This window comes from Mytilus galloprovincialis, chromosome 10, assembly GCF_965363235.1.
Source record: "Mytilus galloprovincialis chromosome 10, xbMytGall1.hap1.1, whole genome shotgun sequence".
Lineage (NCBI taxonomy): Eukaryota > Metazoa > Mollusca > Bivalvia > Mytilida > Mytilidae > Mytilus > Mytilus galloprovincialis.
The window spans coordinates 26,191,543-26,207,033 of record NC_134847.1 but is presented as its reverse complement, the minus strand read 5'-3'; the positions used below and the strand labels follow the sequence as shown (position 1 = coordinate 26,207,033).

General features: G+C 33.6%; 1 protein-coding gene and 1 long non-coding RNA gene across 4 annotated transcripts in view; one reads left to right on the top strand and one right to left on the bottom strand.

Moving 5' to 3' along the window:
* Positions 1-676: 676 nt before the first annotated feature.
* The window catches only part of LOC143047274 (uncharacterized), a 28,920-nt gene continuing 14,105 nt past the window's right edge, over positions 677-15,491 (bottom strand). Inside the window, exons 2-4 of one of the 2 annotated variants that reach the window (XR_012969479.1) lie at positions 3,915-4,253; positions 2,266-2,529; positions 677-877 (exon numbers count right to left, since the gene is read on the bottom strand). This is a non-coding gene — a long non-coding RNA (uncharacterized LOC143047274). Of the gene's footprint in view, positions 878-2,265; positions 2,530-3,914; positions 4,281-15,491 lie in introns of those variants that run through there. The other variant, XR_012969478.1, reaches the window with a different exon arrangement.
* On the top strand, positions 4,908-13,703 carry LOC143047273 (uncharacterized). Of its 2 annotated transcripts, none has more exons than XM_076220311.1 (7): positions 4,908-5,140; positions 8,320-8,596; positions 9,619-9,766; positions 10,255-10,366; positions 10,899-11,165; positions 11,552-12,218; positions 13,450-13,703. In XM_076220311.1, exons 1-7 carry the CDS (start codon positions 5,135-5,137, stop codon positions 13,638-13,640), a joined length of 1,668 nt encoding a protein of 555 aa, XP_076076426.1. In that variant the 5' UTR covers positions 4,908-5,134; the 3' UTR covers positions 13,641-13,703. The 2 variants fall into 2 exon arrangements, with proteins under 2 accessions (XP_076076426.1, XP_076076427.1); XM_076220312.1 differs by lacking the exon at positions 4,908-5,140 and adding an exon at positions 7,097-7,243.

The window sequence follows — 15,491 nt, the reverse complement described above, 5'->3', positions numbered from 1 at the left end:
AAACTAGCTAACCTCTCACTTCGCATCAAATTCCATTATATTGACAACGATGTGTGAAAAAAACACCAGACATAATAGTCAAAAATGTCACAAATAGGGTTACATCCGTCAACTTTGTGTTATAATCCTAATCACTATAAAAACAAACAAATATGTATCAAAGAAGCACAACATGACATATAGACAAATCACATCGGCAAAAATAAAAGACAAGAATGAAAAATTTATAATAGCACAATAACACAATGACGGGATGTAAAAGTACAGAGCCATGTCATATGTATCAAAGAGACACATCATGGCTTATAGACACATCACATTAGCAAAACAGAAATACAAGAATACAAAAACAAATAAAACTAGTACAATGACAGGATGTATAAGTACAGTGTCACGTCATTCGTTTAAAAAATGCATATAAGCAAAGCATATTAACAAATAAGACAAAAATACAAAAGGAATCCATTGTGATTTGGTTGACCGTTATTGAACTATATCTATGTCGTAGCCACTTATAACAATAAAGAATAAGAATATGAGTTATCAATGTTGAAAAGTTATAGTTTTAATACACACCCAGGCATACATTTCTGATAGGAAGTTTCGGTTTTAAATCCCTTTCAACTTTTTTACCAATCTAAAAAAAACAAGAGCATTCTATGAAAATAAAAGACAGTTATCTTGCAGTACTGATTTATTTTATGTTAATTTCAGTTTTTAACAGTATCTTTCAATCATGTTCCACATTCCGTTTGCTGCTGTTTGACAGTTTGGACCTGTCAACCTGTAATCAGAATGTATTCTTGCTGCCCTGAGGAAGTCATTCACTATCTTTTTACAAGCGCCAACACCTCTTGATTTGGTTCGAGTCCACGTTCTGTTAAAACATAAATAATGAATTAACAAAAGTACAAAGAGATTTTCTAAGATTCTAATTAATTTTGAAACGCAAAACACTCTAAAAAAATAAATACTGGTAAATCTATTGAAGACTTAGCCTCATTATTTTTGTAAATCGAAAATCGATACAATTCTAAAATTTATAAATAGTGACGACGACTTAGGTGTATTGTTAATGTGCGTATTGTTATGCGTTTACTTTACTACATTGGTTAGAGGTATAGGGGGAGGGTTGAGATCTCACAAACATGTTTAACCCCGCCGCATTTTTGCGCCTGTCCCAAGTCAGGAGCCTCTGGCCTTTGTTAGTCTTGTATTATTTTAATTTTAGTTTCTTGTGTACAATTTGGAAATTAGTATGGCGTTCATTACCACTGGACTAGTATATATTTGTTTAGGGGCCAGCTGAAGGACGCCTCCGGGTGCGGGAATTTTTCGCTACATTGAAGACCTGTTGGTGACCCTCTGCTGTTGTTTTTTATTTGGGCGGGTTGTTGTCTCTTTGACACATTCCCCATTTCCATTCTCAATTTCATTCTCAATTTTATTAAATGTGTTTTATGAATTTATTTCAATCTTAATCATCAATTTCTTGGTCTGTTGAAACCTTTAAGATTTTTTCTCAGTACCGTTTTGTTTTTATAAAGGGACGTTACACCACTACTTATCGTGTATGAAATAAGCCCCACCTCCCTTCTAACCTAATATGAAATATAAAGGGACGTAACACCCTTACTAACCGTGTATGAAATAATCCCCGCCTCCCTACTAACCTATTACGAAATATACAAGGTCTCTACGAGGGCGCTTTTAACCAATCATATTCTTAGAAATGTATAGGAGGTAAGATAAAATGTGATTCCCGCCTCAGGGTGCAGAATTTCTTGCTGTGTTGAAGACCCATAAGTGGTCTTGGGATGATTTCTACTCCTTGGTCGGGTTGTTGTCTCTTTGACACATTCCCCGTTTCCATCAGAGGCGGATCCAGGGGGTGGTCACCCGGTGCCGGTGACCACCCCCTGAGTTTGCAAAAATGGTGCACCTTGAACATTTTGAAAAGTAAATTCCTGGATCCGCCCCTGTCCATTCTCACTTTTATTCTCTTCTCATTGACGTTCATACAATGTCTCTTTTTTTTAATTAATGTGTATTTTTTAATTACTTTTTGTATGGAAAATTATAGTCAGTTATTTGTATTGAGTTCAGCACTATTTTTATCTACAACATTTCATTTGACTATGAGACAGTATGCAAAAAAAAGCATAAATCTCCTACTAAAAAAATAGGTATCCGGTTTATACACAATGTCTATAATAAATAGTTTTTAAAGGAATCAGGTTTAAAATTTGATTTAATAGCACTCGCCTGCTGTCCATATTTTGTGCGTCTGTGATAACGGTGTCCCATTTATCGCCATAGTTACTTCCTTTATGTATTAGCCAACGATTTCTTCCAACAACATATCGATCGATGGTGACTACTACACCTGCATGATGGAGATGATAATCCCAGTCTCTCTTCCCAAACCACCTGCTAGATCTAGACGAAGACCGTCGGCGCCAAAACCACCCTCCACTAGAAGAGCCAGATGACGGTTTAGACGAACCCGAAGAACTGGAACCAAGTGGTCTACAGTAAACACAAACATAAGCTATAATTACTCTGTATTAACATGAATATTTGAACTCAGATTAAGTGATTGTTTGATTAATTAGATATACGAAGATGTGGTATAGTGCCAATGATACAACTCTCCATCCTATATATCTTTATTCCTATAAAGCCAATGCATTACATCGGTACAGATATAACAAATACAAACAATAGATATTTACAATATGTACAAAACAAGTGAGAGAGGTTACATTAGTCACATCAAAGTAACAATTTGTAAAGGTAAATCATTATAGGTCAAAGTGCGGTCTTCAACACGGACCCTTGACTCACACCGAACAGCGAATAATATTTGTCATGTCTAATAAATCATATATTATATACAGGTGTCACATGTGGAGTTAGATCTGCTTACCATTCCGGAGCACCTGATATCACTCAAGTGTTTGGTGGATTTTGTGTTGCTCTGTCTATCAGTTGTCTCTTTTTCTATGTTGTGTTTCGTGAACTGTTGTTTTGGTTTTTTTGGTTGCTTTTTAAAGCCATGGCGTTGTCAGTTTATTTTCGACTAATACGTTTGAATGTCCCTTGTGTATCTTTCGTCACTCTTTTGTGACGAAGGCTTATAGATATCACTTAACGTGTGGTTCAAAAAATCAAACAACAGTCGTTCATTTTAGTTATACTTGGGTTTAATGCGAAATAACTTTAACAAATATAATGTTTAATACTTGGACTGTGTGTTATAAAAAGCAGCATAGCACATACTGAAATATGAACAAAGCTCTTTCGAAACAGAAACAATTCAAGTTGATAAGTCTGTAACAAAATTAAATTTTGATTTTGTATGAGGTTGCTCAAATATAAATGATTCAGTAAAACAATACTGTTGTCTTTATCATATCTTAATTCTACAATAAACAAGAATGTGTCCAAAGTACACGGATGCCCCACTTGCACTATCATTTTCCATGTTCAATGGACCGTGAAAATGGGTAAAAAATATAATTAGGCATTAAAATTAAAAAGATCATATCATAGGAAACATTTGTACTAAGTTTCAAGTTGATTGATCTTCAACTTCATCAAAAACTACCTTGACCAAAAACTTTAACCTGAAACTCGCACTTTCATTTTCTATGTTCAGTGGACGGTGAAATAGGGGTCAAAAGTTTTATTTGTCTTTAAAATTAGAAAGATTATATCATAAGGAACCTATGTACTAAGTTTCAAGTTGATTGGACTTCAGCTTCATCAAAAACTACCTCGACCAAAAACTTTAACCTGAAGCGGGACAGACGGACGAACGGACAGACGAACGGACGCACAGACCAGAAAACATAATGCCCCTCTACTATCGTAGGTGGGGCATAAAAAACAAATGAATATAAAAAACATACCTGGTAAAGTATTCAGCACTTAGTACTTTTGAATTGTACAACCGAGTTAAGCACGCTTGAGTAGAACAATCTGCACTTTCTACAATAGAATGAAGACAATTGACAAACAGTAAGAGAAAACAATTCTTTCAAAACCATTGTTACGGCCCAGAATGATCGGTTAATATGCAATGGATTACTTGTTATTAGGAACTGGGTGTGTTTGATAACGTATAATATTGTAAAAAAATAACGTTTCCAAGAATATGTATCGTTTTAGCCAACTACGTTTCAAAGTTTTCAATGTCATTTTTATGAAAAATCCAATACTCACAATATGGTACAAACATTCGAATACATCTAAAATTACACAAAATGTCAATAAACGTGTCACTAAATTCATAATATAGAAAACATTGATGAAAAAAATTAAAGTTGTTTGTAAGAAAGTTTATAGTTTGATTTTATTAAAGTACACCAAACTTTACATATTAAAACTTTATACCAAAACTAAGAACTAGTGACTGATATAAAATAAAAATTAAAAAAAATATCAATTAGGTAAGTCAAAAAAGCTTTTGATAATTCAAGGACCCCCATTCAAACACTCATGTAAGCAATAATACAAAATGTACTTCATTCAGTATTACCGTCATATAATTACTCTATACATATATAAATCTAACATGTCCGATCTTTCTTTCTAAGTGTCTTTTTTATCTTAACTTTTCCGTATACTAATAGTATGTATCGAATATTACTTTCAGCTAGATTTTCAAAGACAAATTTTGATTTTCTTTTGGAGTCTGTTTTTTTTTTTTTTTTTTATTTTATTTTAACTTTTTCCGTATAATACGTATCAAAGTTTGATGCTCTTAGATATTCAAGGAAAACTTTTGAAGAATGACTTTAAGAAATAGCGTGACGGCTTACATTACCGACTTTGTACCTGGTCAGCTGACAAAGATGTAAAATGGGGTAAATGATAAAACATTGTTGATCGGTATAAATAAAGAAATAGTTTGACAAATAATTGACGTAGAAATGTTAAAAAACATTTTACACAGGTATTGAAGGATCATAGGTCCTAACCGTTAAACAGGTTATTTACAAAAAAATGTGTATTGTATATCCGGTTACTGTTTAAGATATTGAACAAAGACGTGGAAATTGGAACTCGAAACTAACATTTCACAGAAAAATAACTTTTCCTTGTAATATTTGTAAAACAGGGATTGAAAATGGATGTAAGTATTTGTAATTCAGTAATTATTTTACGGTCAGCCACTGTATTAATGTTACATATATAACAAATTGTATATATGAAAAGGCAAAAAGGCATCGATGATACACCCGGTTTTTTTTATTTATGCCTCGGTCACACCGTCCATTTTTAATTCGAATTGATTCGATTTAGCTTAATCGCATTTTCCAATTCACATAAATTCCTGACCGGTTCATACGTACATTTAATTCGAATTGAATTCGATCGAATGCGAATCGAATTCGCTAATCGCGTTCACACACTCTTCTTTTTTTAATTCGAATTGATTCGAATTGGCTAATTCGCATTATCCAATTTGCATTAGAAATACGTTTTTATAATGCAAATTAAAATTTATCGTCGTTCGGATAGTAAAGCGAATTTGACGCGCATTGCAATTCGTATTAGAATTAACGTTCGGACGTAAAACGTTTCGAATACGAATTAAACTAATTCAACACTATGTGCTATTGCATGGCGGTCAGTTTTTATTGGTAGAGTAAGCTGGAGTACGCGGAGACAACCACTACTTCGGTAAGAAAAATAACAATCCTAGTAAGTTAAAATTGGAGTCACTATCACGTGCGGATTCGAACTCCCAGCACCAGTGTTGACAGGCTAGTGATACAGTAGTTCAACCAATAAGATCATTCGACCACAGAGACCCTACTTAACATCATAAAGGGACTCCCATCCTGACCCTCATGAAACCAATGATACAAAATGTAATTTACTCAGTCTTCACATATAAATACTCTATTTCTTTCATTTGAAATGCCTTTTTTTTTTTTTTAAATTTTCCGTATTTGTTTGACTTTAACAATAACGTGACGGCTAACATAACCGAATTTGTACCAGGCTTTTGGTCGCTAGCATTCTGGTCCTTATCGTGATTCGTGTTGGTCTCTAGAATTGGTTGCTAGTTTTCTGTTCCTTATCTTTATCATTATCAATTTTGGTCTCTAGAATTGGATGCTAACGGGTGTGTTCGCTAGACAGTGGCAGATTCAGAGTTGGGCTGTAGACATCAAATGTCTCCTATAATTGATTTTATTTTTTTTCCGCATAAAGTCGTATAAAAAATTGTCGACTCGCTAGGCCTGATTGTATTTCTTCATTTTTTATTGAAATACCCCCTCCTTTTAAATAGTCTTGGTGTGTTGTTGCTATGTATATATACCTGAATGAGATGGTCACTACATTAATTAACTTCGCACGACTATTTGTTGCTGCATATAATAAGAAAATGAAATTTACTAAATGCTTCAAATTCAAGATTCAATTAACCTTTCTCTCATCATCCATTGATTCTAATCCTATGGTGTTGGTATGTGCATATATATGCAACACGTCTAGTCATAATGGACGCTTAATCCGATGCCTCTTTTTAAGAGAGTGACACACTCTTTGTACGTTAAGAACCCTTGCAACTCTTCGAGGGGTCCGTAGGTGGCCTGTTACAAGGCAAAATTTCTATCCCTATCCAATATACCCTCATTTTCCAGTGGCAGTCCTAATTTCACAGACTATCATCCCGGATGGCCTCTATTATTACAAGACCTACCTTTTGTATTTATTGTTAACTTGTTCTCGTCCAGAACATGCATGAAATATTTGCCACTGGACGTAAAGCAACCAATAATCAATCAATAAATGTTGATAAGTTTACTGATATCAATAACATAATATTACTTCACTATTTACCTCAGTAGAATATTCTGAAAGGTTGCCGATGATTGTCTTATGAATTTAATTTTTTTTTAAAACCCGAGCATAGTAGTACATGTATGCAGCTTGTCCAGTTCTCAAATAAAAAAAATTTAGTCAACACTTCTGACGCTCAGTCTAATTATACCAGTAGGTCATGTACTAATAAGTATAAACCTATACATACAAGTCGAAATTTTTTAAATAACTTTTTTGTGTTAACAAATACTTCCCTTTAATTTGAATAGTTCAACGATAAATGTGTTTTACATATTTAATAGCCAAGGTAGATGTAAAACGAGGAAGAAATATACACTAACCTACTTCGGTTATCGATTTCATTGAAATTGTATATGTTCTGGTGATAAATCAACACTGCGTAAGTTACCTTTAGTTCTTCACAAACGATAGTAAATAATATTTAATTTTAGTTATTGTTTTCCATATTTTCTTTAAATTGAAATAAATTCATGTTAAAGCTGGCAAAAAGTATTTAAAATGATTTTATCATCTTTATCTTCCTAAAATACTAAGTAAGAGGCGATATTTTTGTGAAGGTATGGGGATGAATTTTGAACGGTTTGACAATTCATTTTCGTCTGTTGTTACTCATACTACATAGCACTATATATAGCTAATTCTTATTTTCTCTTTTGTACACAATTTGCAGAATATTCATTTTTATATGCTGTCTTTCGATACGAAATTTAGCATACGAATATTGTTATAACGGGGTATTAGGCAACAAGACAATACCATACCAACGATCAATAAAAACATTTAACGAACTCGACATCATTCAAGTATAAACAAAAAAGGAAGATGCAACTCAGGATTGCCAATGAGACAACTCTCTACAAGAGACCAAATGTTGTATTCTTGTTATATGTAACAACTATAGTTCAACCAACGGCCTTCCACCATGAATAAAACCCATACCGCATAGCAAGCTTTAAAAAGCCATACAATGAAAAATGTAGTCTTCGTTTACAGAATTCTGCCAAATAAGCTTGCGTCAGTCATCCTCACACTTGCTGTTTAATCGGAGAACTCAAAATAATTATGTCTTTAGGTGTCTCAGAAATTTCCGGCATACAATTACATCAATTAGAGTAAAACACATTTTGAAATTTGATTGTCCAAAAGACTTTTTAAGTCGTCACTTGTATTAACTTACAAGTGTATCAACTTTTTCAATGATAATGGACTTAATTGTCTTTCTACTTTTTTATTATTTTTTTTTTTTTGGGGGGGGGGGGGCTTAAATTATTCTGTTTTCCTTCCTTTTCCTTTCTTTCTCTTTTTCATAATTGTTTGAAATTTTTGTTGTTTAATTGGTTGGTTGATTGTTTTCTTTGCATCTTTCACATGCAGTTCCTGAAACGTACGCATGTCATCTTCGGAGCAAATCAGTTAGCTTAATTGCACAGTAATTAACTTATAACTTATTTTCAGCCTATGCCATTTGTCAAACGCAAGTCGGATCCAGTCCGAATAAGCCAGGTGGAGCTTCACAAAGATAACAATATCCGAGATGAACTCGAATGCATATCTAACCACACCCTCTGTGGAATAATACAACAACTCAGTAACCTTAACCATCATGCCTCGGACATGTTTGACGACCTTTTTACAGAGACTTTACATGTCGTCAATAGATCAAACAAACTTAAAGACAAACTCAACGAAATGAAAGAAAAATATAAGAAGTGGAATAAGAAAAAGATTGGAGGTAAGAAAAATTGATACAGGATTGCATATTGCTTCTATGACAGTCCTGTTCTATTTCAAATATACTGTTTATATATATATATAGATATGAGAAGATGTAGTATAAGTGCCAATATAACAACTCTCGATCCAAGTCACAATTTGTAAAAGTAAACCATGATAGGTCAAAGTACGGTCTTCATGAAGCCTTGCAGGCCCCAAAAAGGACTAGTGTAAAACCAATCAAACGGGAAAAACCAACGGTCTAATCTATATATGGGAAACGAGGAACACTTAAAATGAACCACATCAACAAACGACAGAAAGAGAGGCGTATCGTTTAGTGCATCGGACTACTAACACCACAAAGGTTCCTGTTTCCATTTACGAGTACGGTCTTGAGAAGCGTTGATAGTCTGTCGGAAGGGGACCCGTTTTGAGAGAGAGCCATGTCTTTTGCACGTAAAAGAGACACCATTGTAGATTTCGAAAAAGAGCAGGCTAATGCCGCTACGAGGTAGCGCTTGCACCTGCAAATAGGAATTAATATACATGTAACTTGTTTCCCAATTCACTAAAATAAATATGTTTGAACTAAGCAAACAACAAGTACTTAAAATCAGATTCCTGGCTTATGACAGGTGCAAACAAATGCAGCATAGTTAAACGTTTATGTATATATCTTATTTATCATTTACTTGATTATTCTTTTATCATTCATGACCTGTTTTTACATGAAATATAGTTAGACAAATATATTGGAAATAGATCTATAGTGTATAAGGTTTATTTTACTTACTCCGGTATCACGTACCCTGTGTTATCTATTGATTAGTTTTGTCGTCAGTTTTTAATTTAACATTTTCCGTCCTTGTTTCGTTTTTTAATATGTACATTCCATTAAAGATCTCAATTTTAAACTTCGAAACATTATAAAAAGATATTTCACACTTAGCGATGTTCTCCTTTTTCTTTTATCAAAATTTTTAAAGATATTTCACACTTAGTGTTGTACTCCTTTTTTATATTTTATCTTGACAACAGGTTCTTTGAATGACAATGAAAATGAAAATGCGCTTTCGCAGCATTTTGATCAGCAAATCTTTAGTGTGCAAAGTAGACCCAATGCCATAGTGTCCATGTACAAGGCAGCCAACCTCCCTCCGGCCATTTCAAAGACTGACCAATTCAGGTATAATAAAAATGAAGCAACATGCTAAGCTACAATGTCATAAAAGAGATCGTAAAGTTCCCCTGCAGCCAATTTAAGAAGGCAAAATTCAACATAGACAGAAGATAGCGTAATGAAAGAAGATCTTGCTGGGGTTAACAGAATCGAAAATAAATGACACAAACAAAACGATTAATGAAACATGGGGTGTTAGAATATAAAGAGAACATAATAGTAAGGGGCTGAAATGAAGAATAAAAAAAAGATGGCATAAAATCAGGAATATTGAGCAGTGACGGAACCACCAACAAGACTCTCAGACAATGTCTATTTTTCCAGAATAAATAATTGAATAAATAAACAAAAGTGACTTTTTCATACACCAAACAATCCTTCAATAGTTGGCATCTTCCACTTTTTAAATGGACATTTTTTCGTCTCTACAAATTTAATAGCTTCTGAACGACATGTATTGATTTACATTCATTTTTTCTTAATATGAACTGTAGAGAAGATGGGAAAAGTGGATTAAAACTGTATACCAACCCAGACTTTTTCTTTGCCCATTGGTCTTCACAAATGGAGAAAAAGGAAACAGATTATAGCCACCGAAAGATAAAGGTATCAATTTTGTTTTAATAATTAGGCAGCAGTCATTTCGCGCCAATTGTTATTTTTGAGATTTCATTTTCATCAAATATTATTTTTGAAAGTATAAATTGGACCTATGTACATGTATACGGAATTCCTTTGATGAACACAAGTCAAACCAAACAATTACAGATTTATTTTAGGACCCTTAGAAGTAGAACTCATGTAAGAAATGGGACTATTGTTGCAAAATTATGTGGATGGTTTTATTTATTTTTTTATTTATAATAGAAAATACCAAAATCTAAAATAAAATTTTAAAAAACATTTGCATTACTTAAATTTTAAAGTTAAATTAAAACAAACAAACGAAAAAAAACTGTTGTTAATGCATACACATTTTAACGAAAAAAAGTAGACATCAAGTCAGAAAGAAAAATTCAAGCAAACAGGAAAAATAAAGCCATCTAAAAAGAATGGGTTATGATTAATATAATACTAGTTTGCATACCGATCTTGGTTGTCATAAAAAGATATCAAAAATGCTGAAATTTTATTATAGAGAGCAGAAAGAAAAAATCGTCGACAGGATAAAGGAGGAGGTCCGAGACAAGTTAGGAGAATACAAGATAAAATGAGAGACAAAGCAAAAGGTGCAGAATTTAGCACACAGTTTGTTCAACCAAGTCATGGGAAACGTAAGAAGGAGAAAAAGAAAAAGATGGAAGGAATTTCTAGTAAACAATGGGAAAAACAACATCCTAACCAGAAACTTGAAAATGTTCAGGAAAAGGACGAAATGGAAGAATCAGCGAAAATACATGATAGGGTAATTTTTATAGATTTATTTGCATACACAATTACACAATTACACATTATTTTTATTGAGTCAAGGCAGTTGTTGAAGCTTAATTCCTTTTAACTGGTGTATTTTGAAAACATAAGATTGAGCGAGCAACACGAATTCGACAAAATCGAAGGTGAATTTATGTTCTCTATCGGTTGCACCCGTTCTGTGGTTCTTGGCAAGAACAACTATGATTGATAAAGTCGTCTTCGGTTACATCATAAAGATAAAACACTAAACGGCTATGACAACATAATTTAAAGTTCATATTGTTGATACCAGATTTTGGAACGGTAATATTTTACTAAAACCTAAAATCTCAGACAAAATATAACTTTAATTTGTGGTATAAAATTCTGTAATTGTAGGATGAAAATGGAAAGGTTGACCCAGATTCTAGTATACAGGCAGAATTGCCCAAAGAAAATGATGCACCGCCACCTGTACCTATGCGTAAACACAGCGTCATTTCCAATCACACTAATTCGGCATTACCACCACCGCCTGACGATCGATACAGTGATTTACCGCCGCCACCTCCTGATCCGCCTGTTGTTATGACGAATGGACCTATACAAAGTGTTGCATTTCCACCTGCTCCTCACGAATTTTATCACTCAGCAATTGACGAGCGTGAATCATTTTACCCTTTGCCTCCACCGCCCGATGAGTCGGACAGTAATGAAGGAAGGGACAGCATAATTGAACCTCCTCCTCCACTAGAAATAAATCCACAACTGCTACGAGCCTCTCAGAAGCTCAGAGCCAATAGAATAAGTACATTTGTCTTTCCATCAGCCGTGGAAAATGGCAACAATATTAACAGCAGAAAAAATATCCCACCTACTCCTGTTATTCAAAACACTGACAAAGCTTCCGTTCCAAATGCACCGCCACCACCGCCACCTCCGCCACCTCCGGGAATAGCTCTTCCACCAAATACGTCGACGACAACGTCGACGACAACGTCTACATCTGTTAGTGTTGAAACTACGTCTGCAACAGGGATGTTTTCGGAAAACTCATTACTTGCAAGTTAGTAGTTTACACATATTCAGTATAGATTTTATCTTTATAATTGGCGGGAAAATAGCAATAGCAAATAATGACAAGCATACATTTTGTACGTTGTTGAAAACGAATTTTGTGTGCTATTAAATGGAAACGTTTTTGAAAAAGAGTGGCGAAATATACCAAAGAGACATTCAAACTTATAAGTCGAAAATAAACTGACAACGTCGTGGCTAAATAAAAAAGAAATGTCCAACAACAGTCCACAATACAAAACATATAGAAAAAGAAAAGACTAAGTAACACGAACCCTACCAAAAGAAAAGGAGAGATGCCAGGTGCTCCGGAAGAGATGGCAAATCTTTCTTCACAGGAAGCATCTGTCATGTTGCTTTTATGAATACGAACCCTATGATAAGTCTTATTTGGTAGGTCACATTCGGGAAACAGTGGACGGGATTGCAGTAATGACCATTGGAGCATATCTGTGTCGTTATCTGTGAAACAGATATTCCATAATGGTCAACCAACTCGTGATTAAAAAAAACATTGTAGTTTAAGTTCTTATATATGAAGGTCTGTCTAGATATGGTTTACAGAATAGGTAATATATAGCAAAAAGTGCTAAATAAATTGTAAAAAAAAAATAAGAATAGAGAAACATTGCCCAAATATACTGAGAGTTTAGAGAGTATTGGCTTGCCGAAATATATAGAGTTTAGAAAGTATTGGCTTGCTGAAATATATAGAGTTTAGAGAATATTGGCTTGCTGAAATATATAGAGTTAAGAGAGTATTGGCTGGCTGAAATATATAGAGTTTAGAGAGTATTGGCTTGCTGAAATATATAGGGTTTAGAGAGTATTGGCTTGCCGAAATATATAGAGTTTAGAGAGTATTGGCTTGCTGAAATATATAGAGTTTAGAGAGTATTGGTTTGCTGAGATATATAAAGTTTAGAGAGTATTGGCTTGCTGAAATATATAGAGTTTAGAGAGTATTGGCTTGCTGAAATATATAGAGTTTAGAGAGTATTGGCTTGCTGAAATATTAACAAAAGAGAAGAATAATCGAAATAATGATGAATAGGGAAAGATGGTAAAAAAAAGTTAAAGACAACGAAATAGAAGCTCCCCTAAAGACCCTCATATATTGAAAACTACATGTATTTTTTTACCATATCATATCATTCAGCTATATATCAATACATTAATTAATAAGTTTATAAAATATAAAATGCATTTCACAATTTCAGTGAAAAAGAATTTGAAACAGTCAAAAGACAGAAAAACACCAACAGAGTCAGTCAAATCTAGTTCGAATCATATGGATGTTACCACCATAATGAACAGAGCTTTAGAGAATCGCCGAAAGTTTACAGAAGACAGTTCAAGTGATGGCGATGACTCCGAATTTTCTGACAGCGATTGTGAATGGGATGAATAATTCTAATTGAAGCTACATGTAGTAGTGTAGTGACGTAATTGCTGCAATAAAGTTTGAAACATATATATAGTTGATATAGTCATTTTGAAAAGGGAAGATTGACCTTTTTCTTTAAAACGCATTTGCAAGAATTCAAAAGAAAAGTGTATTCGCAATTTTATATTGGACCAGTTGTTAGGGGGCGGGGCCCTAAAATAAAAATCAGTCGCTTTGTTGCAACCGAAAATAATCATAACTTCGGAATAACAGGCTGGAACCAGACAATCGGTCCTGCTAGAAAATTTGAACTTTAAAATTGTTAATTTACTATCTCGATTGGATGACTTGTATCAATGTAATAATCTATATGTATATTTCGACATCTTTTTACGATCTTGGTTATATTTCTAAATTCTTCCTTGACCCTTGAAAAAGCTAAATTGTTGTTCCGGTAATGACAATATATCAAGGGTATTGTGCATATTCATTAAATTTTAATCAAAGGTCAACATGGTTAAAGTGTTCATTTCCGATATAACTTAATTAATTTATAAAAAAAAATGTATGATGTCAATAGTGTATTTTACACGGAGAGTTGATAAAGTGCATACAGAGTATATAATAAGAAGAATTATATTAATTTATTCAGAATTGATAAGAAATTATAATATCAATGTGTAGATATGGAATATATATGATTATTGCTTATACAATGCATCATCAAAAAATATTATACAACCGCAAAAACATATCGCACATTAAAGCACATGCGCAACAGAGCTATACATTGTATATTTACTCGATGGAAACGTGACTTACAGAAATAGTCAGGAAACTACAAACACATTTTATCTGTACGTGCTTCCACAATACATACAGTACGAACATAACTACTCAAATAATCTATCTTTAGGTTATTTCCCCACAAAACGCCCCCCCCCCCCAAAAAAAAACCAACAAATAAATGTAGTGCGAAATTGCTTTGACGTCTGACGTAATTTTGAAATTTTTGGGACCACGGGACGTCCTATCAAAACAGCCTCAAATAACTAAGTGTATGATATAGCTGCATGGGGATTATTTTCTTCAGGAAACAATACAATATTATAGACTCAAGAAATTCAATCCATATTTGTCTATATTCTTGTTCCTTCTGAAACAACATGCTCTAACTTACCGGGACACTACAAGCATTATATATCTATAGAATATTTTCATGCATAGAAGCTTCTTATTCCATGTACCTACAATATAGTATTTCGGCAGGGAGCAAGACAAAACAAAAAAATCTCAGGCAGCTACACCTTTGCGATGTTTATAGATAACTTCCTAGTTCGTAGCACATATTTCTGAGACTACGAACCTAAACAAAAAGAAATGATTTCCTAAAGTATGTGGTATATACCAGCGTGTTGTTGTCCCTGTTATCTTAGGAAATAATTGATAGATATCTCAGCTTCCGCTGTTTTTTGTCGAAATATTGCGTAGGTTCGTTTGTTTGTTTTACATCCGCAAGATATAATAGATATCTGCTTTTGCTGCATTTTTTTCATAAGGAAATAATGTTCACAAACCACCTGTGAACCGGAGATTGTATTTGTTCCTTTGGAGTATACGTAATTTATTTCTTAGAAAATGCTTCCGTTCTAAAAAGTCTTTTTTTTTCAATTTTTTTGAATACCCGTCTTTGTTACCCTGTTACTTTAGGTTTTCTACATCGTCTTCTGAATATTGTAATTCTTAAGACTCCTGAATTAGATTTATATTTCATCACATTAAAAACATTAAAACACAAATGAATAACAATCAATAACAAACATGTTTTATTTCTTAGTCCCATGTAAAGGCAAATCAAGAGCGTATGAGCGTTGC

Bases quoted from the DNA above. Each gene is read 5' to 3' on its own strand.
- LOC143047273 (XM_076220311.1), top strand. The intron at 10,367-10,898 runs GTATCAATTTTG...ATTTTATTATAG, and splicing joins ATAGCCACCGAAAGATAAAG to AGAGCAGAAAGAAAAAATCG. The intron at 12,219-13,449 runs GTTAGTAGTTTA...TCACAATTTCAG, and splicing joins GGAAAACTCATTACTTGCAA to TGAAAAAGAATTTGAAACAG.